This window comes from Paroedura picta, chromosome 11 (assembly GCF_049243985.1).
Source record: "Paroedura picta isolate Pp20150507F chromosome 11, Ppicta_v3.0, whole genome shotgun sequence".
Taxonomy (NCBI): Eukaryota; Metazoa; Chordata; class Lepidosauria; order Squamata; family Gekkonidae; genus Paroedura; species Paroedura picta.
In genome coordinates, this window is record NC_135379.1 from 1,126,038 (window position 1) to 1,149,547 (window position 23,510).

The following is a 23,510-nucleotide window of genomic DNA, read 5'->3' on the forward strand; positions in this document are numbered from 1 at the left end:
CAGAGGCACAAAACCCGTGCAGACCATCAGCTGATGTACGCACATTTCCTAATTCACGTAATTTATCCCCATCACGTAATTCAGCCTTTCTTGGCCTAAAAGTTAAAGCCCGGAGTGCACAGAGCCTTCTGCCTAGCCCACAACGCCAGAGGAGCTGTTGGAGATGACGCATCTCTGCACAACTGGATGGTGGGGCTCCAGAACGCTGGAAGAGTTCTCCTAGCCCCCCGACGGAGAGCCGCCCAGAGAAGCCCTGAAGGTGACCCCCACCCACACGGCAGAAGGTACTCATAACCCTTGGGCCTGTAGGAGATTTCGATCCTTCCGAGCTGCTGCTAAACCAGCATTTCCCCTCTGGTGGAAATGCTGAGGTATACATTACTGTGTAAATATCTTTTCCTATGGGGAAATTGTGCATGTCAACATGATCTATTTAAGTTTTGATTTTCTCTATTTATGTGGTTCTTTCTTTGGGAATTGATTTGTAATTCTCCTGAGTACTTTACTCTTCAGGGTGGATTGGGACAGTTAGTATGATTAGAACATAACATTCCTGGGGGGGGGGGGTGAATCGGGGTTTCGGTTGCCAATTCCAGCTTGGGAAAATCCTGGAAGAGTTTGGAGAGGGGAGAAACCTCAAAATGGATGGCTTTGCCTTTTGAAACAGCCCCTTCCCCCAGGAGAACTGGTATCTGTCCTCTGGAGATCAGTTTGAGAAGACTCCTAGCCTCACCTGGAGGTTGACAGACTGGCCAGGCAAAGAATGAAGCAGAAGAGTAGTCTTTCATTCAGATCATCAGTAACTTAAAGCCAAAACGTGGATTGGTTAAAAGACACGTTTTCACAACTTTCCTCAGTGGCTCAGCTACATTATACAAATATCAGGATTATCAACCAAAATTGTTGAATAAACTCATACAAACAATCGCATTTGTGTGTTCTGCTTACTAAATATAACAGCAAGTGTTACCTTCAACTCTGAAGCTGACTTGCAAGATGACTCAAGTGAGAAAGAGTACAAAACCAAGTTAAAACAACCAATTCAAAGTTAACTACATAATAAACTCAGCTGTGTTCAATTAAAATCCTGCTGACAAGCAGAAAACTGATCTTCAGTAAGGTAGAAAACGCTGGTCACTACCAAGGACAGGTGGTGTCAATTGAAATAGCAAAAGCTCAAAATGGGCCAAGTCCTTCTTAAAAAGAAAGTTATAAAAAACAAGATTGAGTCCTTCAGGATACAGTGTTCATGCAATGATTTTTGGTTGGTGATCCTGATATTTTTATATTGTAGCTTAGCCACTGAGGTAAGCTGTGAAAACGTGTCTTTTAACTGGTCCGGGTTTTGGCATTAGCTGTTGATCTGAACGAGAGACTACTCTGCTACTTCATACTTCCCCGTGGCCAGTCGGTCAGCTTCTCTGCACATTGGCTTCGAAGTTACTGACAGGCCACTTTTTCTTTGTATTCTCACGTGGGGGTTGGCAACTACAACTGAGACATTTAAAACTCCTAGCAATGTTTGGTTTTCTATTTATTTCTCCCAGCCACTTTGACCCTGACATAAATTGGGTTTGGTGTCCTAAACAAGCACGCAAAACCGAAAAGATGCCCTAGAGCTGGGGTGGCCAAACTGTGGCTCTCCAGATGTCCATGACTACAATTCCCATGATCCCCTGCTCATGCACATCTGGAGAGCCACAGTTTGGCTCCCCCTGCCCTAAAGGGTCCCTGGAGCACAAGGGCTACTTCCCTCCCCCCCCCCCCGATGCTTGTCCCAAAGCTTCCTGCTCGCAGGGAAGCCTGAATGGCCAGTGCTGCAAGGGGGGAGGGGGGGTCACCGCCATTCTTGACCCAACCGGGCACTGCGGGAGGAACTTCACAGAGACTCTGTGCAAAAGAAAAGAAGGAGGGGGCTTTCCCCTCCAGATGGTGTTTGAAATTTGTTTGTATAATATTTACTATGTGAGATTTGCGTAAATGTTTGATTTATACATTGTGTTGACTTGTATTCTTGTGGGGTTCTCCTTTCCAACAGGCAGGGAAGGGGGAAGGACATGGGGAGGGGGCCGGACAGAACATGGCACTTTATGCAAAATAAAAAGAAAGTGAACAAGAAAAAAGCCTTTACTCTTTTTACTCCCTGTGATCTAAGCTCAGGGAGGGAGATTTGGGGGGGGGGCGATCAGGGCCATCTGGACCAGGAGTAAGGGTGTGCTCTGCTCCAAATCCCAGCCGGTCTGAGTGAGACATGAGAAAGCAGGCACTGTGACATTCCTGTTCTGAAGCATTTGGTGGTATCGCCTCCTGCTGAGTCAGACCCTTGCCCCATCAAAATTGGTGTTGTGTGCTCAGACCGGCAGCCGCTTTCTATGCTCCCCTCCTGCCAGATCTTTGAACTGGAGATGCTGCTGGGGATTGAACCGGTGACCTTCCTCATGGCAAGCAGAGGCTCTGCCACTGAGCCACGGCCCCTCCCAAAGAGCACAAGAAACACACTAAGCTGCCTTCGGCTGAATCAAACCATCAGTCCATCAAGGTCAGGCTTGTCAATTCAGACTGGTAGCAGCCCTCTAGGGCCTAAGGCATCACCTCCTGTTGTTGTTTGGTGCGAAGTCTTGTCTGACCCATTGCAACCCCATGGACAACGATCCTTGAGGCCTTCCTGTCCTCTACCATTCCCCGGAGTCCATTTAAGCTTGCACTGGCTGCTTCAGTGACTCCATCCAGCCACCTCATTCTCTGTCATCCCCCTCTTCTTTTGCCCTCAGTCGCTCCCAGCATTAGGCTCCCAACATCACCTCCTACCTGGCTCTTTTAACTGGAGATGCTGCAGGGGTTGAACCAGGGAGCTTCTGCATGCCAAGCAGATACTGCGCATCCTGCTTGATGTATCTAATTCTCATCACAGCCTCACCTGCGGATGCTTAAATGCAGAGACTGGAGCCATGAACAGATAAGACACGTCTCTAAATGTATAGAGAGAAGATCCACTATGGGAAGAGCCCGTGGCCTGGGTCTTGGCAGAGGGTGGCCTGAGGAGTGTTACTGGCACAGCGGAGTCTACTTGCAGATAGTTTGGCCAGTACGAGGGCCCCAGGCCATGGAAGCCTTCCAAGAGAATAAACAGCTCTTTGAATTGGGCCTGGAAGCAAATATTTAGCCAGTACAGCTGATGCAGGATTTGCATGATAAAAGATTCAACGGAATATGCACATGCTTCAAAGTATGAATGTGTTTATCCTTTGATTGCATCCTGAAATATAACAAAAATGACAGTCAGGATCAGTTTTGATAATTTCACTATCAACAAAGTGATCTGCTTTCTGGCCGTGCTCCAGCAGCTGCAGAAAAGGCCACATTTAGAACAAGCGCGGCTATTGCTTTTGAATCCTTCGCCAGGCTGGGTGGGCACCCCATCCGCCCGCATCGTGCATGCCCCATTGTCCTGCTTTCCAAAGTGCCATACAAATAGTTCCCAGGCACCACATCCAGCAGCCAGCTCACATTTCCTACAATAAGCTGGCTTAAGGTGGGCAACTTCCGTCTAGGGAAATCCTGGGGATTTGTGGGGGGGGGGGGCTGAGGGTGAGACTTGGGGAGAGGGTTACCAAGCACAAAGTATAGAGGGGACGCTGTCTGGGGCAATGATGCTCTTTCTTGGTGCTCAGGAGAGACATTGGGAGGGCTTCTGGTGGTCTGGCTTCACTGGTGGACCCCTTGCTAGTACCTGGGTTTTGGACACTGGCCTGGATGGGCCACTGGCCTGATCCAACATGGCTTCTCTTCTGTTCTTATGGTGACTGTAGGGCCGAAATGCCAGGACAGAATACTTTCCTTGTCCCAGAAGAGTAGCTATGGCACACCAATATTTCAAATGTGAAGTGAGACAGAAATTATTCCAAGAGGTTTTGAAAGCATCTAATGGGTCAGGTTGCCCCCGAAGCTTTCAGAGTGCCAAGAAAACCTTCTAAAATAGAGGACAGCAAGGGGGGTGGGGGGAGCCGTGGACAGTTTCCTCCTGCTGAGTGGATTGGGAACACACACGAAAAGTGGTTTCCGAGAATAGGTTTGGCAGAAGGGTCCTTCAGCAGAGGTGGAACACACACACGAGGCGTGGGAGGAAGCCAGCGAGATGATATTTTCACCGTCCATGCCCATGGATACCATTTGATGGAATGCATCTCGCTGCGCCAACAGGAGTGGGGGTGAGTGTGGGATCGACAGAAGGTTTCTATACTCTCAAAGGTTTGCCCTCTCCCCACTCCCAGCAGAAGGATGGGTGGTACGGAAAAGTGCTGTCAAGTTGCAGATGACTTGCAAGGGTTTTCAGGCAACAGACATGCAGAGGTGGTTTGCCGTTGCCTACCTCTGCTCCCTTGCTGGTCTCCCATCCAAGTTCTAACTAGGGCCAACCCTGTTTAGCTTCTGAGATATGGTGAGAGTGGGCTGGCCTGGCCATCACTGGAAGCCTCCCACTCAAACACTAACCATGGCTGATCCTGCTTCTCTTCTCAGATCTGATGAGGTAGTTTGGGCCATCCAGGTCCACGGAAGAGAAGAACAGAGGTGGTTTTTCATTGCCTATTTTGTGTCCCACCTGCAGGCTGACATCCCCACCCTTGGCTTAAAAATTCCTGTGGGATGAGATTCGACAGCCTCCATGCTATTGATCGTGGAGCCTGTTCCTGGCAACTTCTCCCAATTATTCAGGGTGCACTTTGTCAGGAGAGTAGGTGTCCTCAGTTGACTCACAATTAAAAATGAGCAATCTGTCTCATCCAGCTGCCATGGGCTGACGTCTTTGTCAACACCCGTCGCTTCTGCATGATGAGACCGGCTTGGTACTGAAGGGAAAATTCTCAGGAAAGCGTCCCAGTGCCAACAGGTGTGCTGCTGTGACACAAAAGCCGTTCTTTGAAGTTCTGTTTGTGACTGCCCTCATTCATGGACATTTCCTCTCCCCCGTGATTCATTCAGCGGAAGGAATTCTAGAGGGCGTCCGGGTGAGAACCAGCAACGCTGCTGTGAACTTTCTGCCACTTAAAAGCCTTCTTGACTGCAGATAGGAGGGTGGACCCACGGTAGCGTCAGAAGTGCAGCAAAGTCCGTCATGATTCTTTGCCTCCATCTCTGCCCACGGATGCTGGTCCCCGTCCCCAGGGAGTATTTGTCCAAGAAGGAAGTGCAGCAAATCCTGCCGCTCAGCAAATGTGGAAGGTCCTCCTGCCCAGAAGGTTTATTACAGCGACAGGCAGCACCGCAAAGACGGAAGCCATTTGTGGAAGGGGGGAAAGGGTTGAGCCCCTCCACCTTCCCTGACTCATTTGGGGAAAGGTATGTTTTGAAAGAAAATGCCTTCTTTGAAGTGTAAATATCCAAGCAGAGAGCCCTACTGGAGGCGGATCAGTTGCATATAAGACCTGGCAGTTTCCCTGGGAAAAGGCTGGTTGGAGGACAGACTCTATCGCATTCCCTCTCCTCCCCAAGGGCCCCTTGCTCCAGGAATTTCCAGCCCTAGTTACAAACCATCTCCTCTCCTCTTGCGGTCTGAAGGCAAACCTGGCTTACAGGGAGCCCTATTCTGATGTCTCTGAGCTTCATCTTCTGGACTTGCCATGTCCGGGTCTGGAAATTCCTGGAGGTTTTGGGGTGGAGCCTGGGGAGGGCAGGATCAGGGGGGCTTCCACGGTGTATAGTGTCCTAGAGCAGGGGTAGTCAACCTGTGGTCCTTCAGATGTCCATGGACATCTGGAGGACCACAGGTTGACTACCCATGCCCTAGAGAGTCCACCCTGCCAAGCAGCCATTTTCTGCAGGGGAGTGATCCCTGCCATCTGTAGATATTGAAATTCCTGGAACTCTCCAGGTCCCACCTGGAGGATGCCGGCTCAGTCTGCTAAAGCCATTAGGCGGGAGAGAGCCAGGCAAAGATGGGAAGAGAAGGAGAGATGGCAAATATGGAGCTAAGACCCGAGGAAGAGTCCTCCTCCCTTCTCAGAATGGCTCCTGGCCCCTCAGGCTGCTGATCAAGGCTTGAATCTACCCAACACAGGCAAGGCAAGGTAGGGGAAGGGGGTGAAAAGCAAATGGGAGAAGGTGGAAGCAGAGGGACAGGTAAGTTCAGGTTCCTGTAAGTCCAGCAGGCCTTGCTAACATCCCTTCAAACCCATTTTCCCAACCTTCAAGTGACCTTAAAATGATGGCCAGTTTTAGTTTTGCTTTCGAGGAGCCAGTGGGGCTGGCAGCTGAAGGGTCGACTCCCCTCTCCCTTGCCTGCATGGCCCCAAAGCAGACTGAGGCCAGCCTGCCTCCTGAGCACCTCCCTGCCCATGGGCTGGATTCTGCCCCCCAAGCGTGCCTGCTCAGCCTGCATGTTTCTCCATCAAAGAATTTATTTCAAGGATGCCACAACAACTCCCTGACAAGGAAAAGGGGTCCCACAAAGGCTGCCCCAAACTTCCAGAGGAGCCTCTGCAACAGAGATGATGCCCAGATTATGTAAAGAGTTCACAATGGGCTCCCATCTCCCCCTGAACATAGTTTAACTCTTATTATAATACTAATGGGGGGGGGCAATGTTAAGATTCATTGATCCCTGTGTGGAGGTTTTCCTATGTTTGGATGGGCTACCAATGCACTTATTGATTTTCACTTATAACCCGCCTTTCTCCCTCATAGGACTCAAAGGGGCTTGTATCGTTCTCCATTTTACCCTCGCAACAATCCTGTGAAGTGGGTTAGACTGAGAATGGGTGACCAGCCAGAGGACACCCAAGTAGGTCACATGGGAAGTGGGGATTCGAACCAAGCTAGACGGATTCCCAGTTCCCCTGAGCGATGGAACCAAGGTAGGGACTTGGAGTCCTTGATTTCTCAGTCTTCTCCCCATTCTCTGGTCCTTTGTACCAGTTGTCCCCTTAACCTCCACCCACCCTGTTCATCTCCTCGCTGAGTAAAGCACAAAACCATCTCGGCTCTTGGCAAAGTTGGGCTGGGCTTCCTCGCTGGTCGTCTCTACAGTCACCAGCCTCTTTCTTCCTTTCAGGCTGAGCTGGATACAGTCAGACACTTGAACCCGGAGCTCCAGCTTTAACCTGGAGTGGAGAAGGGAAAGAAGTAGAGCACAGCTGTATTTATTTACTTCCTTTATTTTGGCAATAAAGAATAAACTTAGGGGCTCACTTTCAAATCCTTTCCCCAAAGGACAGGACCATGGTGACTGGAACTATGGCTGCCACCTATCCAGGTAGGGTCAGGAAACCTCCCAAGTAATAATTGATTTCCAGATGACAGAGTTCCCCTGGAGCAAATGCCAGCTTTGGAGGGGGAATCTAAGGCATCATACCCTGCTGAGCTCACTCACCAAAGCATGCCCTCCACAAAATCTCCAGAAAATCCCCAACCCAGAGCTGGCAACCCAAACTGGAACTCTTGTGAAATTACCATTTCCTGCAGAGGGATGTGGCCATGAAACCCAGAAGTCTGTACTGTTGACAACTGTTGTCCATATGTCTATGCCCGGAATTTGTTTGTTTTAAATTTGGTTTTATGTATATCAAATCTTATGCCAATAAAGGTACCTGAATCTGAAAATGCAAGACTCCCTCGAAAAAGCAATTATGGCAGGAAAAGTTGAGGCAGCGGGAGATGGATTGACTCCATCAAGGAAGCTGCAGCCTTCAGGCTGCAAAACCTGAGCAAGGCTGTTAACAAGAGGATGTTTTGGAGGCCATTCATTCATAAGTCAGAAGCGACATGACAACACTCAACACACACATGGAGGAGTAGTTTCTCCATTCATTTGTGACATTTGCTGACCTTTCAGCCCACAGGTGGGATCCACAAGTCCTAGGAAATCTGCATCTTTCAGTTCTGCCACTGTCCGCTTAAGACAGCCAGAGGACTTCGGCCCACCCAGATCCCCTGGGTGTGTGCGCGTGTGTGGGGGAGTATGTGCGTCAGACCCACGTACGTCCACCCACCCACCCCTGGATTACGCCTCCGGGTTCCTTGAGCCTATTTCAGCCCCCCCCCTCCAGTGACTCAGCTGTGCCACAGCATGAAATTCACAAGGACTGAAGGAAGGCAGAGTAACCTCTGTGGGTGGATGGGTGTTAGGCAAAATTTGAGCATGAAACACCGGGCGGCCTCTATCACCTGGGAAGAGATTAAAATATTAGTATGAGCAGGGACAAGGCTGCAGTAGGCCGGCCTTGGGAGTGCCTCAAAGGTAGGGTTGCCAACTTCCAGGTGGGGCCTGGAGGTCTGGAATTATCACTGGCCACCAAAGTGCACAGTTCCCCTGGAGAAAACGACTGCTTTGGAGGGTGGAGTCTACGGCATATTACCAGGCTGAGGTCTGTCCTCTCCCCAAATCCTGCCCCCCCCAGGCTCCACCTCTAAATCATCAGGAATTCCCCAACTCAAAGGCCACATCTGCAGGCAGAGACGTGATTGACCATTCCTCGTCTAATGCCACAGGGAGGGGAAGATTCCCAGACTAAGCACTAATGCCCTCAGAGCTGGTGCTTCCAACGTTGGGGTGGGAGATTCCTGGAGATTTGGGGGCACAGTCGAGGGAGGGTAAAATATGGGGATGGGGAGGGACCTCAGGGGCGTAGAATGCCCTGCCACCCACACTCCAAAGGCATCGTTTCCGCCAAAGGAACTGAGCTCTATAGCCTGGAGATGACTTGTAATTCCAGGAGGAATCCAGGTTTACCTGGAGGTTGGCATCTCTCTGCCAACGTCTGGTTTTATGCATGGAGGTGGGGGAGGATATTTTGCATTTTAAGTCATGGTTCTGGTTCTTTGCCACAGCACCAAGGCAAGACCGCTGACGTTCCCCTAATAATCTTGTGCAATTTGCTGCGCAAGCACCAGGGACTGTAGAGGCCTCGTCAGAACCAGCAGGGAATTGACTGCTAGCATCGGTGTCTGGGATTAGTATGCCGAAAGAGATTTGAATCGGGGCACAAGCCAAGGGCCTGGCATCTTGTCCTTTCCTTTGGACTCCCCGCGGCTGGGCCTGATGGCATGGCCAGCACCTCCTGGGTTCCCCTTGGCCATGTAGGCCAAGGAGCACCAGTTGTGCCAGGAAGGACTGCCTGACATGGCCATGTGCTGCCTGTTTCAAAAGATGCTGTTTGGACTGTAATTAAAAACATTTTAGAGTGTTGCATTTTCAGATGAGGCATTTCTAGGTTGCTGTGAAATGCCCATTTTGGGGAGGTCCATATTTGACAAATCGTTAAATTCTGCACGTTTCCTCCCGGGGAATATTTCGCGGATGTCTCACTGCCGGCCCACTCAGATTGCTTTTGACTGTTGTCATTCAATTAACTCCCTTTGTTTGCGCGGCTTCATTGCGCCTTGTTTGAAATGTGCTTTTCAACGTTCTTCCTACGCAAGCAGCTCTGAAGGGGGGGGGGGTTTGAAGCATGCAAATGACTACAGAGTCATAATTAAATTGATTAATAAAAGGAGACTGCTGATCTCCCTATGTGGGAAAGGAAGGGGGAAGCAGCAAAAATAAGATGCTCCCCAAGATCTGGAAGATCTGTTTCCATGGATGCACAGTGAATAACAGGAATGGAGGATAGACTGCGACCCAGAAATACTGGTAAGCCCATGAGCACCCAGGACTCCCTGTCGTTTCAGGGCCTGTAAGCCCTGGGCCCCCTCCCACTTTAACACCTTCCTTCCTTCCTTCCTTCCTTCCTTCCTTCCTTCCTTCCTTCCTTCCTTCCTTCCTTCCTTCCTTCCTTCCTTCCTTCCTTCCTTCCTTCCTTCCTTCCTTCCTTCCTTCCTTCCTTCCTTCCTTCCTTCCCTTCGCTCACGATTTAATCTCAGCCATTAATGAGCTTTCTAGTAGTTACCTAGCAACCATCTCCCTGATTCCCAGACATCTGCAAAGTGGGCCACTGGTTTCCCCTTCTCCAGCTTTGGAGGAAAAAGTCCAGAGGGGTGTTGGATGGTGCAAAATGGGAAAGAGCTGGAAAGAATCTCTTAGGGCAGGATTCAAAGCCCAAGACAGCTCCTGCCTATAACTGCTGTGTGCAGTTTGCCACCCTGCAGCCTTCTGTCTGGGCACTTTCACACATGCTAAATAACGCAGTTTCAAACAATGTCAGTGACTGTTTACAGATGGAAGTGGCCATTTCACACAGGAAAATCCAGTTGCAAAGTGGATTGACAGTGCAAAGTGGATTTTTCTACAGCTTCAGAGCAACACGGGTACCCACCCGAATCAATGTATTTGAAGCATGAAAGCTTCTGCCCGGAATTAAACTTTGTTGGTCTTCAAGGTGCAGCTAGACTTAAGAGCCAAGCTCAGACACAATCCCTTCTGCCCAGCCACTCAACATCTGCCTAAGTTCACAGAATCAGCATTTCTGTCAGATGGCACTCCAGCCTCTGCTTCAAAACTTCCAGAGAAGGAGAACCCACCACCTCCTGAGGAAGCCTGTTGCCTGAGCCAGTTTCAGGAGGGCAGTATAGAAATTCAGCTAATAACAACAATACTAGACTGAGATGCGATTCAAGTGCTCTGGTTCAAATTTCATCTCTGTCATGGGCTTGCTAACTGGTCAGAGAAAGGCATGCTTGCTCTCCACCTCTCTCTCCCCCTCAGCTCGCCTATCTACATTTTGGTATATAACACAGGACTGCCTTACAGGGTTACTGTAAAAATTACTGAGATATTGTATGTGAAGCAGTCTTAAGGGGAAAAACCCATATAAATGCTAATGACTACAGACAAAGCCTTTAAAATATCTCATCTATTTCCTGTCTATATATATCACTTTAAAAATCCAGGTACGTGAAAGGCAAAGTATGAATGTACTCAGTTTGCAAGGGTTGTTCTGACCCCAGAAGTTCGGTTCCCTGAGGCCAGAATTAAGAATAACAGTCTGCTGAGTGCTGTGGGCTTCTTGCCACCTTGGCAGGAAATTCAAGTGTGTAGATCAGAAGCAACGTGGCTCTTCTTGGTGGCACTTTCATTGGCTAGGACACCTTTGCAGTGTCAAAACGTTAAGAAGTGCAAATTAAAATCTAATCTAACAAGGTGATCACCTCTCAACAAGTTGAGGCTTCGAGTCTCACACTTGGAAATTGAGGGAATGATATCTTAGAACAAGCACAAGACATCTGTCAAGCTCACAAACGTTTTGTGCATGTTAATCATGCATAATTTTGCTTTCAGAATTAAACCCACATGCACATTCCTGGCCCGATGATTTTCAAAGACTTTCCCGCTCTTCTAAACACCGGCAGGTAGTCCTACAGCGCCCCTGCAATGTTTCTTGGGACTGAACACTGGCAAGGACCATCTTTTATTAGCATAATGATTTGGGGCAGTTTTATACATGGACACGAGGCTGACTCACACTGAATCGCAGTAGACAAGAAAGAAAATTTCAAGCTGGTGATGCCATCACCAGCTTGAACATTCCTTGTCTACTCGTCTTCGGCTGACGGGTCGTCTCTGCTCACACTGAATCACAGCATCGGTCCATCAAAAATGGCCTCGTGTACTCAGAGCCAGCAGCTCTCCAGAAGTTTATTCTGGTAGAATGTGTAGCGTGTGCTGTGGGCCCTGAGGTTCTAGGGGCCCCATAGTGCTATATGGCTAGGGGCCTTCACACTGTGATTGTGAGAGGGTCTTCATACTTCATACATGGCTTGTGGACCACAAGAATGAAAAAAGGGCAATACGCATGCTGTTAGTAACTGAGCATGTGCATGACTCACTGAGCTTGTGTGCAGACCACAAGCCCCATAAGCGTGAAGGTCCCCTTCGCATTGCTCTTGTGCATCCCCCCAAGGTCTGAGAGATGTTTTCAGCAAAGTGAAGCTGCCAAAGTTGCTTCCTAAGTTCCAGCTTCCTCTGGGAGGGAGGGCCCACAGGGACTTGTGCAGCATGTGTCACAGTGCCAGTTGTGCTCTGTAAGGCCCTGAGAATCCTTAAACCGGCTCCCCGTCACAGTCTCTCCCAAGGGATCTTGGTAACTGCAGTTCAGTGAAGTGCTGAGACCTCCACACATGAAGTGGCCTTGAACGGAAGCAGACCTCTGGCGCATCAAAGCCAGACTCCTCTTCTCAGACTGGCAGGGGCTGTCCAGGCTCCCAGGCCTGAGGTCTTTCCCATCCCCTGCTGCCTGGTCCTTGTCACTGGAGATGCCAGGAATTGAACCAGCCACCTTCTGCATGCCATGGCCAGCTATTGGTGGCATTTTGTAGGCTCAGTGACAGACTACCAAATACAGGAAGTCTCAAGTTCAATCTCAGTTGGAGGGTTGGGGGTTGGAATCCATGCCTTATGAGGAGAGGTGGAGAAGTTGGATATGTGTAGCAGGGTTGTGCACTTCGGCTCGGCCACCTCGGCAATCACTGGAGCCCTAAGCAGCGCATAGGAGGCCAGCAGCGCGGAGGGGAGAGGAGGGGCGGGGCGACACACCAGCCGGCAGCCACTGGCTGGCGTGCCACCACCATCCCTCCTCCCTGTGCCACGGTGCTGGCTGCCTTGGGCTTCCGTGAGTGCCGAGGCGGCCGAACCGAGCCGATGCGCGCACCCCTAAGTGATACGACAACAACAATGACAGAGTGTATATACTGCCCTCCCAAGTTTTGACAGCTCAGGCCGGTGAACATCATAATCAAGCCATACATATACAAAAATATATCAATAATAAAAATGTGTCTCACTAAAATTTATAGTTTATCATATCTAATTAAAACAATTACAACTATAGACAGCATGGTATATCCTGATATTGTAAGCAGGGTTGGTACTGAAAAGGAAGCCCACCAAGGAAGACTCTGCAGAGGAAGGTCACGGCAAGCCACATCTATTTCTCACGGAGTTTAAAAGCCTCTTGCTGGCATCCCCATAAATTATTATTATTATTATTAGATTTATTTCCCGCCTCTCCCAACAGGCTCGAGGCAGGTCACAACAACTAACCCCATTAAAATTCCCATTAAAACATCAATCTACTAACATGATGGCTAAAAATCCCATCCCTCCCCCAATTATCAAAGAGGTGAAGAGGAAAGGACAGGGTAGTAGCGTACACTCCAACTCCTAGTTGGCTGCAACTTGATGGCCCTTTACACAGACACTATATTGCTCCATATTGGTTTATGCTTCAGACCTTGAGAGTCTCAGGGCCAAGGGCCAGGGAAGGCATGTATCACATTAAAATGTAAGTAGGATTGTACTGATTGTACAAACAGCAGTCACTTTCTGGTTTGGCAGGAGAGCTGGCTTTTGAATATGATATCTGTGTTTAACTACATAAAAGGTAGACCTGTTGAAGCTTTAGAGGCAAGGACAAGGAACAGTGGGTTCAAATGATGGGGAAGGAGGTTCCACTTAAACATTAGGAAGCCTTTTCTGACAGCGGGGGCTATTCAAAGATGGAATAGCTCAGAGGGTGGTGAAGCCGCCTTCATTGGAAGTTTTTAGGAGGTGATTGGATGAGCCCCTGTCAGGAGTGTGTGATTTTTAAGTCCCCAAGAAGGTGGAGGGCTGGATGGCCCTTGGGGATCCCTTCTAGCTTTGTGTGATTCTGATTCAGGCATCTCTGATTAAAAGGCAGTGGGTGATGGGAAAGATTATCTACCAGAGACCCTGGAGAGCAGCTGCCAGTCCGAGTAGACAAGACTGGAGAAAAGGAGGTTGAGAGAAAAGGAGCCTGGAGAAAAGGAGGTTGAGAGGGGACATGATAGCCCTCTTTAAGTATTTGAAAGGTTGTCACTTGAGGGAGGGCAGGATGCTGTTTCTGTTGGCTGCAGAGTCTCAGAGGAGAGGACACACAGTATTGGGTTTAAACTACAAGTACAACGATATAGGCTAGATATCAGGAGAAAAAATTTCACAGAGTAGTTCAGCAGTGGAATAGGCTGCCTCAGGAGGTGGTGAGCTCCCCCTCACTGGCAGTCTTCAAGCAAAGGCTGGATACACACTTTTCTTGGATGCTTTAGGATGCTTAGGGCTGATCTTGCATTGAGCAGGGGGTTGGACTAGATGGCCTGTATGGCCCCTTCCAACTCTGTGATTCTGTGACTGACTTTAATGGGCCAAGGGAAAGGCAGCTTCATGTAGATAGTTATGCTACAACATCCTGCAAGCACTGCTGGGACAAACAGCCCTGAACATGCAGTGCACCTTCTTGGGCTCAATATATATCTTGGAGGCATCCCCCACCTCCCAGAACAAGCTGTTCTGGAAAGTAGACGGGAAGATCAGTGTTTCATCACAAGCGTTTCTTCTTCAAGCCTTCAGCACCACAGACAGCTCCTCCGCACCGTTTCTTTCTCCCCTTGGCCGTCTAATTGTCTCATTTCTCACTGTTTTTAAATGGCTCATGCTTTATCCCGTTCGCTGGCAGGGGCTCATGGGAATTGTAGTCCATGGATATCTGGAGGCCCGTAGTTTAACTACTCCTGCTTTATCCCTTGATGGTTTATTTGTTCTAGGGCTTCTGGTTCTTCTGAATTTGTTTGTATAAATTACTTTTTAAAATATGGTTATAAGATAGCTAAATAGATTTTAGCTGAAACTCAGGGGAGAATAATTAAAACCATTTTAAAAAACAGAGATTGCAGGCTTTCGATTCTTTTACAAGAGGTGATAATAACTTTTAACCCAATTGAGTGTTTCCTTGAACGTACTTCTCAGTGTGTTGCTTAGGATTGCAAGCTCAGATAATCTTTCAGATAATGTAGGATTTACCAGCTAAAATGGCAAAATTGAGGCCATCATACTTTGGTTGCATTATGAGAAGACAAGAGCCACTGGAAAAGACAGTGGGCAGCCATGTTGCTCTGAAGCAGCACAAAAAGTTTGAGCCCCGGGGCACCACAAAGACCAACCATTTTAAAAAAATTATATAATAATAAAAATAATAATGATGTTGATAATGATAATGGACAGCTGAAGGCAGCAGGAAAAGAGGGCGGTCCAACAGCAGATGGACTGACTCACTCCAGAAGCCATGGCCTTCCATCTGCAGAACCTGAGCAAGGCTGTTGACAACAGAACATTTTGGAGGTCCTTCATTCATAGGGTTGCCATCAGCACCCTTGAGGGCAACATGATTTTAAAGACATATTTATATTCCAGCCAGTGTGGCTAAACCGGAATCAGAGATGTGAGGAAGGGAAAAAGAGCAAGATTCCAGGAGCACCTTCAAGACTGAAAACATTGGTGGCAGGGGAGGAGCTTTCGTGAGTCATGACTCACTTCTTCACATACCAAAGGTACCTGCCACCAATACTGGTAGTCTTCAAGGTGCTCCGGGACTCTTGCCCTTTCCTACTGCTACACACAGACACGGCCACCCATCTTGAGCTATCTCCACAGAAGGGTGAAGGAAACCTCCAAGAACTGTTTCTGCTCCTATGCAGGAGCTTTCCTAGGCCTAAATTCAGAACATAATAGCAGGAACAAATTCCTGTGAAAGCACATTCATGTTGGCAACAGATATGTGGCATGCATGCTGATTCTTAGGGCTAATCCTGCATTGAGCAGGGGGTTGGACTAGATGGCCTGTATGGCCCCTTCCAACTCTAGGATTCTGTGATTCTATGATTCCCACATGCAATTTGTTTGGGAGTTCTGGCCCAGTGCCTCAGCTGTGGCTGGCTGGGACACGAAAGGAGAACATCCCTCCAGAGCTTTGGGGTTCAATGTTCTTTGTTCAAGCACCTACAGGACACCTCAGACTAGAGATGCTGGAGAGAGTTCAGATGTGGGGACAGGGTCTCCAAATGGCCAATTATGTGCCTGAGGCAGTTCTATGTCAGAAGCTAAACAGGTCTAGCCCTTGAAATGATCCATGACTAACTTGGGGGAATTGAGAACACCTACAAAAGCTACTCTTAGAAACAGAAGAGCATGAAAGAAAGCAAGGAGAGTTAAAAACATTATTGACAAGGGAACTTGGCTTAATGGGATAACAGAAGCCCTTGACAAAGCCCCAGGTGCAATCTGTTTTGCCTCCAAACTGAGAGCCAGTCTGGTGTACAGGCTGAGTGGTGGATTCTCATCTGGAGAGCTAGGTTCGATTCACCACTCCTTCTCCACCTGCATCCACCTAGGTGACCTTGGGCCTTCGCAGTTCTCTCAGAACTCTCTCAGCCCCACCTACCTCACAGAGTGTCTGTGGTGGGGAGAAGAAGGGAAGGCAAGTGTAAGCCCCTTTGAGACTCCCTGGGTACTCAAGGCTGCTGCAGTTAAAAAGGGATCTCAGGTCACAAAGCTAGAAAAGGCCATTCTACGACTAAGAGCACTGCCAGGCCCAGGGTCCAGTCCTGCCCATCAGGGAAGGCCCTTCTTCTCCTGGATCCTGTGGCCCAAGTCTACTATGAGAATGCCTCTGCCAGCGGGGCACTCTGCCTACTTGATCAGCTGGCACCTACCCTGGTGCCATTTGGGTGATGACAGACTTCTTTGTTAAATGGCTGCTGAGGTTGTAGTTTAGCCTGCTAGATCCACATATTGATATTTTTACCACCCTGACCTGGCCAGGCAGGCGGGCCCAGCCCTGTCAGATCTCGCCTGCGGAGGAGAGTTGGCTCTGGCTTGCATGTGGCTGTTAGCCCAGCAAGGAAGTCCAGGGTCGCCATGCAGAGGCAGCCAATGGCCAACCACCTCTGAACGCCTCTGGCCTGAAAAGCCCAACAGGCGGCCATAAGTCAGCTGTGCCCTGTCTGCAGAGAAATAAAAACTGGGTGAGCTTATGATAATTTTTCTTTCTCTCTTCCCCCCTGGAGTTAAACCTTGTTTTGTTTTTATATGCTTTTAGAATTGCTTTTAGCAGGGTTTTTGTGCCTAAGGTTGATCTCCTTGTCATTCTGTGGTTCTCGATGCTTATTGCATCTCTGTGTTTATTCTGGTTTCAGCAGCCCCAGGATGAGAGGGGGGACCTACATTACTAAAGGGACCAGTGAAAGAAGTTATCTTGGGCGTGCAAATTTCGGACCCTCCCACCAAGTCACTCTCTGGGCATGTGTGATTTGTGGATGCCTCTCCCTAGAAAGCAATTCCCCCCCTCCCCGTCCGAGCCAGCTGTCTCCCCCCACCCCCATTTTCAACCTGCCATGACTGGGCAGTGATTCCTCTCAATCTCCTTTGAGACATTCTAGGGGAAACACACAGTAAACATCCCCTCCTTCCTCCCTGTTCCTCCATCCCTCCTATCTTCCTCACAACTGGTCAGATTTGGCCACAGGGCAGCAGCTGCCAGGAGCAGATGGTAACAGCTTGCCTCTGTGGCATGGGGGCTCTGACAGAAGACTCCCATCTGCCACTGCATAGCAGGCTCAGACAGCATTTGCCCTTTCTGGGACATGCTCACCTCCTCTACCAAGAAGGAGAGAAACACAAATCCGCCTTGCTATGAATGCGCCATTGGGCTGAAACTCAGCAACACAACATAAAATCACGGCATTGGAAGAGGCCATACATTGGGAGTAATGAATAAAGGGCATGAAAAAGGACACGGAACTTTGCTCTTGTTTATGATCGTGGTGGTGAGGCTGCTGTATGTACAAAAGGTTCAGGTCTTCTGCTCGCCTCCGTGACGGCTACCCCACAGCACAAGAATCCCCCCAAACGAGGCATGCCAGGAACCACCAGGAAGTTGGCACCTGAAAACACACCATGCCCCAAACATTCCTTTCCCACTTCTGATCCCATCTGTCACTTCCAATGAGGCAAAGGAACGTGGGGTGCCCTCCTCCGCAGCGCCTGTTCTCTTAGAAGGAGAGCTGTTTTTTGAAATCCCATTTTTGCTACCCGGAGGAGTCCCAAACTCCTTTCCCTTCTTCTCCCCACCACAGACACCCTGGGAGGTAGGTGGGCCTGAGAGAATGCTAAGAGAACACCTTTGCAAGAACAGTCCTAAGAGGCCACCCAGGATTAGTGGGGAATCCAAATCCAGATTAGAGTCTGCCACTCTTAACCACACCAAGCTGGCTCTCCTCACCAGCAGGTTCCATCCGGGAAGCAACAGACCCTCTGCTGGCAGAGTAGAGAGCCCCAGCGTGCAAGAAAGAGTGCCTTGGGGTCACCCTTCCTCCTAATCCTAGCTCGGACGCCCCTTCCCGCTTCTCCACTCTAGACTTGAGTTGTTACGAGGCCATCCCCAGGACAGAGGGTCAAGGACTGCAGCACTTGCTAATCCCAGCACACATGGGGCTGCCCATCCTTCACAAGCTCAGGCAGGCCAGTCATGGTCTGCACCACAGGCAGCCGGAAGGGGCAGGAGACAGCAGGCCACTGCAGGATGCTGAAGGAGGGGGGATCCATGAGGAGGCTAGCCTGCCTCTCCCACAGCGCCCCCTTCTGGCCTCCACCTCTTTTTCCAGTGGGCCAAGATAATGCATGGCTTCTTGCAATGCTTGCTGGATTCTTTTCAGCTGCAGTTTTGTCTTTTGATACCCAGTGGTTGAGTTGGAGTGGTTAAGAGCAGCGTACTCAAATCTGAAGATGGGGCCTGATTCCCTAGTCCACCTCCCTATGAAGCCTGCTGGGTGGCCTTGGCCCAGTCCTGGTTCTCTTAGATTCAGGTAGGGATCCCTGTGGTCTAAAGCAAAGCAGGGCATCTTGAAGTACAACAAAGTTCTGTTCTGGGCATAAGCTTTCATGTGCATGCACACTTCCTAGATCCATAAAATTTAATTCTGGGCATAAGCTTTTGTGTGCATGCTTTGTTGCTCTCAAACTTTGTTCTACAGTTCTCTCAGGTTTCCTCAGCCCCACCTACCTCACAGGGTTTGTTGCGGGGAGAGGAAGAGAAAGTGAGTGTAAGCTGCTTCAAGACTCCTTCAAGTAGTAAAAAAGTGGGGTACAAAAACCAACTCTTCTTCTTACTCTTCATCACTTGTAAAATGCAGCCACAGAATCTTCCCCATCAAATTAGTACCCAGGGAAGGGGTAGCCCATTTTCCTCTGGTGGTTTCTCCCCTACAAATTATATCTTTCTATACGATGGTCTTTCATCCTGCAGAGGAATAGAAATGGAGATGTGCTCTGTTCTCCATAGAGAAATGCTTTTTTCATAAGAAATATTACTGAAGGGGAAAGGGTTAAGAAGGCCCTTCGGCAGTCCCAACCCCCCCCCCCCCTTAACTGTAGAGAAAGTAGCTGAGAAGACGAAAATAGCTCCTGTTTAAACGTTTATGATCCTGGAGGCCAGGAGTGCAGCTGGAGAGAGCCCAGCTTCAGACACCGCCACTGCCCTTCCAGCCTGGTTTGTGGAAGGAAATCCATTTAAGCTGAGGAAGCCTTCAAAGGAAAGGCCAGATTCAGACCAGAGCCGCCAGTAAACATTTTTCTTTTTAAGCGCTGCTTTCTCCTTTCTGCTGTAGGTGGCTGCAAATGGGTATGGGAGAAACCCAAGTGCTTTCCTTTCAATACAGTGTATGTGGGGGCCCCACGACCATGCAGAAAAGGCCTTAGAAGGCTCTCCCTGGAGGGAGGCAGGCAGGAATAAATGCTACAGAAGTGAAACACACCCTATAGGGGTTGTGGCAGAAAGGGAATTCTTCTCTTGAAGTTATACGTGGGCGCAGCTCATGTCGAAGAAACCTTGCGGATATAGTCTTCAAGCTGCACCTGCCCCATAAGCCTTTTGAAAGATTTTAGACTCCCGCGGTAAATATACACAAACATCACAAAGAGTTAGGAGTTAGATGTTGGTGGGTACCAGCCTGCCTCAAGCAAACCTTCCAAACACTCAAGACACACAGAGACCATTCTACCTGAAAAACCCAACCTCCCTATTAATGCTACACATGGTTGCCAGAGTAGGGGAGGGGACTCTTTCGGGGAGGGAGCCCCTATGGCAGGCATTCTGTAGCTGGCTCCACCTCCTATGGCAGCCATTTTATGGCACCCATGCTGTGGCTGCGCCCACCACCCTGTGCAAGAATTCCAGGCTCAAAAAGGGAGGGAACGGTTTCCTTACGGTTTCCTCCCATATGAACATGCCTGGCTGTTAAGATCTCCAGTGGAAACCATTCCTTCATCTTCTACCTCTGAGGGAGCAACATGAACCAGAGAGAATTTCACAATATCTTTTCCCAATTGTTTTTCCCAGGACTCAGATGGGAAGCAAAATGATTTTCCATACAACAGGCAGCCTCCCTGTGCTAACTGTCTCCAGAGCCACCTTCTGAATTCACCTGGGGATTCCATCGTTGCCCCACCTCATATTCCTATCGCCCACCTTTTGAAGTGATCCACCAGCACACCCACGAGTTCTCCAACTCGGTTGTCATCGGCCGGATGCATCTTGTGAAGGCAGAGCACCAGTCCATGGTTATTCTGCAAGTGAAAGACCACCAGCTGGTCCAGGCCACTAGTCACGCTCACCCCTGTCACCTGTCAGGGTAAAAATCACAAGGTACCACACCTCTCCAAAACAACGGGGAAGGGATGAGTGTCTAAATCAGGGTTCCCCAACATGTGCCTGAGGGCGACAGTCTTGTTCTTGGCACCCACCAAGCTTTTCGGAATGGGAGTGAAAACACTGTCAGGTAGGATTCATTACTGAAGGGGAAAGGGTTATAGCTGTCCAGACATTGCTAGACCTCTTGCCCTCTTGCCCACATCCTATTTGCCGCACACCAAGCAGAGCCATGTCAACTGCCCCGCCTGAGGGGTTTTGAATCTTAGCCTGCCCTCCTGACCCGGACACCTCTGACCGCCTCCTTGCTCCCTCTTGCTGGCAGGCACACGCACCATCTTCAGAGGAATAGAAGCCATCACCCTGTATTGTTTCCTTGGCTCCATCTTGTACAGGTGCTGATCGGTGATGAGAAGGGCTCGGTCCGTGCTCTTATTGCAGCGGTTTATCTGCCAGGGATTGTTGGGGAAACCAGGACAGAGGGACAAAGGAAACACAGCAGACAATGGAAGGGACCAGCCAATTAACCACAAAGACCAAAAAAGACATTATCACAGTATCAAAATGCAACTTTCTCCCTAAAATTTAATTGCTTTTCTTATAATTGCTTTCATTGCATCACTACCAAGGAATAGAACGTCATTCTGACCCTAAGCAGGGGGGGTAGGGGAACCCGCCCCCCCAAGATTCTGATTCTTTGTTCTTCCAACCAGTACCTCAAAAGCTGGTGGGAGAAAAAGGGAGAGGGGAGTCACCCAGTTGGCTGCACGTGGAGGAGTGGGGAATCAAACCTGGTTCCCCAGATTAGAGGCTGCCGCTGCTTAACCACGACACCATGCTGGCCCTGAGAAAAAACAGGTTTTCCAAGCTGGCTGGTCCCTCACCTTGCGGACGTGGCAGGAGAATAGCACCGAGCAGAAATGCACCTTTTCCTTCAGGGCTTCTACCCGCTTGGCGAACTGGCTGGCCATGACAGGGTTTTCGTCCACCTGGAGGAACAGAGAAGGACGTGAGCAGAAAGACCCGCGTGTCACATGGAAAGAGACAGCCAGTATCTGAGGAGAGGAGCCTGCGGGAAAGGTCTGGTGCCAAATGGGAAGACTCCTTCATGTAACCTTTAATCAGCTTGTGGAACTCGCCGCTACTGGACATGGTGGCAGCCAAGATGGCTCTATGAGGTGTTTAGACTTATGTGAGGAGGGGGCTACAGGTAAGCGGCAGGGCACATGCATTGGTCCCAGGTCCCATCCCCATTGTCAGGTCAGCAATAACGGATGGATCCTGCTTGGCTGAAGTGATAACCTCAATCCCCCCACTTCGGTCTCTGCAAAGGGCAGGTGGATGGTCGAGTCCCAGGCCTCCTTTCTTGGGATAGCAAATCCCTTTTCAGCCTCTATGGCCAAAGAGCTCCGAGGAACGGGGCTCATGCTCTTCCCTTCCTGTCCCCAGCTCATGATGCTGACCACTGTAGCAGGTGTCCCTCTGTGAGTGACCCAGGGAGACTCTTCTGCTCCCAAACCAGCAGGCACAGAAGTGGCTGTGGAGGCCTCCCTGCCTCCCACACAAGCACTTTGCTCCATGATGAGAGGATTGGGGAGGAATCACCATGGAGACGGTGCAAAGAAATCTCTCTCTCTTCTTGTGGAGCTGTTTCCTACATGCAGTTCCAAAAAGCTGGCAGCTCCCTCACTCCTTTCCCCCTGGAACTCCTAAGCCCCCAAGACCCTTGTGGCACAGCCCTCGGTAATGGGCGATAAAGCTTCCACCCACCCTGCTGTGTGGAACAGACTTGACACAATAGGCCGAGGCTGACACAGTGAACCTGCCCGAGTGGCAAGAGAGAAAATAAAATGGAGAGCAAAAGCAGCGGTGGGCAAATTCTGGCCTGTGGGCCACATACGGCCTTCCAACACTTTTCATCTGGTCCTCGAGCGGCTTCACAATTTGTCTGGAGCATCAGCCAGCCGGACTGCGAATCACTGAGAGCAGCCGAGTGGGAGAAGTGCCATATCAGGGGCTCCAGCTTCGATGTCAGCTCTTCCTATGGTTGCCAGCTCTGAGTTGGGGAATCCCCAGAGATTTTGGAGGCAGAGCCCGGGAAATGGGGAGGAAGGGACCTCAGCAGGGCATAAGGCCTCTGAACCGGCCATTTCCTGTTGGTTGAACTGATCTCTGTAATCTGGAGGCCGGCTGTCATTGCCCGTGTCCAATCAGTTTCTCTGGAGGGCCAACAACAGGATGTAGAGACTGAGGCCTTAATAAAAACATCAGGAGAGCCCTGCTGGATCAGACCAGGGAGGGTCTATCTAGCCCAGCCTCCTGTCTTGCACAGTGGACAGCCAATTCCTCTGGGCCTTCCCCTGATGTTGCCTCCTGGCTCTGGGATTCAGAGGTTTAGTGCCTCTGAATGTGAAGGTTCTCTCAGTCACGGAAGTCTCTCCCCTTCCCCAAATCTGCCCTCCCCAGGTTCTGCCCTAAATCCCCAGGACTTTCTCAACTGTAACTGCCAATCCGACTCATGCCAAGTAGAGTGAAGTTATCCAAGTCTAACCAAATGCGTTAGACCCTTCCCCTCACCGCAAATGGCAGCATTTGAGAGATGGGGGTTCTGATGGGAGGAATGCCCTTCAGAGGGCTTGAGAAGGTGGAACATTTCCCTGCTTAAGTAAAAAAACCAACCCCCCCCCCGCCCCGCAGGCATCTCAGGGACATGGGTGTGGGGAAGCTGGTTACTGATGTCTGATGGCTCCTCTCTGGTGTCAAGACAACAGAGATCCTTGCTAGCTGATTGCTATTTTTACAGTCTGGGTTATGTTGTTTTTATAAATGTTTTATGTGGACGTCACTCCTGTCCTTCTGTTCTGTTGATTACTGCTTTGTGCATTCCATAAATAATTACCCTCTGTTTGGTTGTTCCTCTGCATTTATGAGCCTCTAACCTCATGTTCCCTTAAAACGAAGAGGGTTTTTTTAAGTTTAGAAAAGTTAGGATTACTTTTGATTTTTTTCTAAACTAAGAAGTTATGTCTTTGTGAAAAATATTTCCACCTCCCACCCAGGAACTTTAGCTGCTTTTCTGTGTACTGG

The 23,510-nt window shown here is 49.6% G+C and overlaps 1 protein-coding gene across 1 annotated transcript in view; it reads right to left on the reverse strand.

The window, feature by feature from the left end:
* Nucleotides 1-6,377: 6,377 nt before the first annotated feature.
* The window catches only part of LOC143820921 (unconventional myosin-Ig-like), a 37,208-nt gene continuing 20,075 nt past the window's right edge, over nucleotides 6,378-23,510 (reverse strand). Inside the window, exons 19-22 of the mRNA XM_077304334.1 lie at nucleotides 21,308-21,412; nucleotides 20,759-20,872; nucleotides 20,244-20,398; nucleotides 6,378-7,097 (exon numbers count right to left, since the gene is read on the reverse strand). Of these exons, the coding sequence (XP_077160449.1) occupies nucleotides 6,941-7,097; nucleotides 20,244-20,398; nucleotides 20,759-20,872; nucleotides 21,308-21,412 (531 nt within the window). The 3' untranslated portion in view covers nucleotides 6,378-6,940. The remainder of the gene's footprint in view (nucleotides 7,098-20,243; nucleotides 20,399-20,758; nucleotides 20,873-21,307; nucleotides 21,413-23,510) is intronic.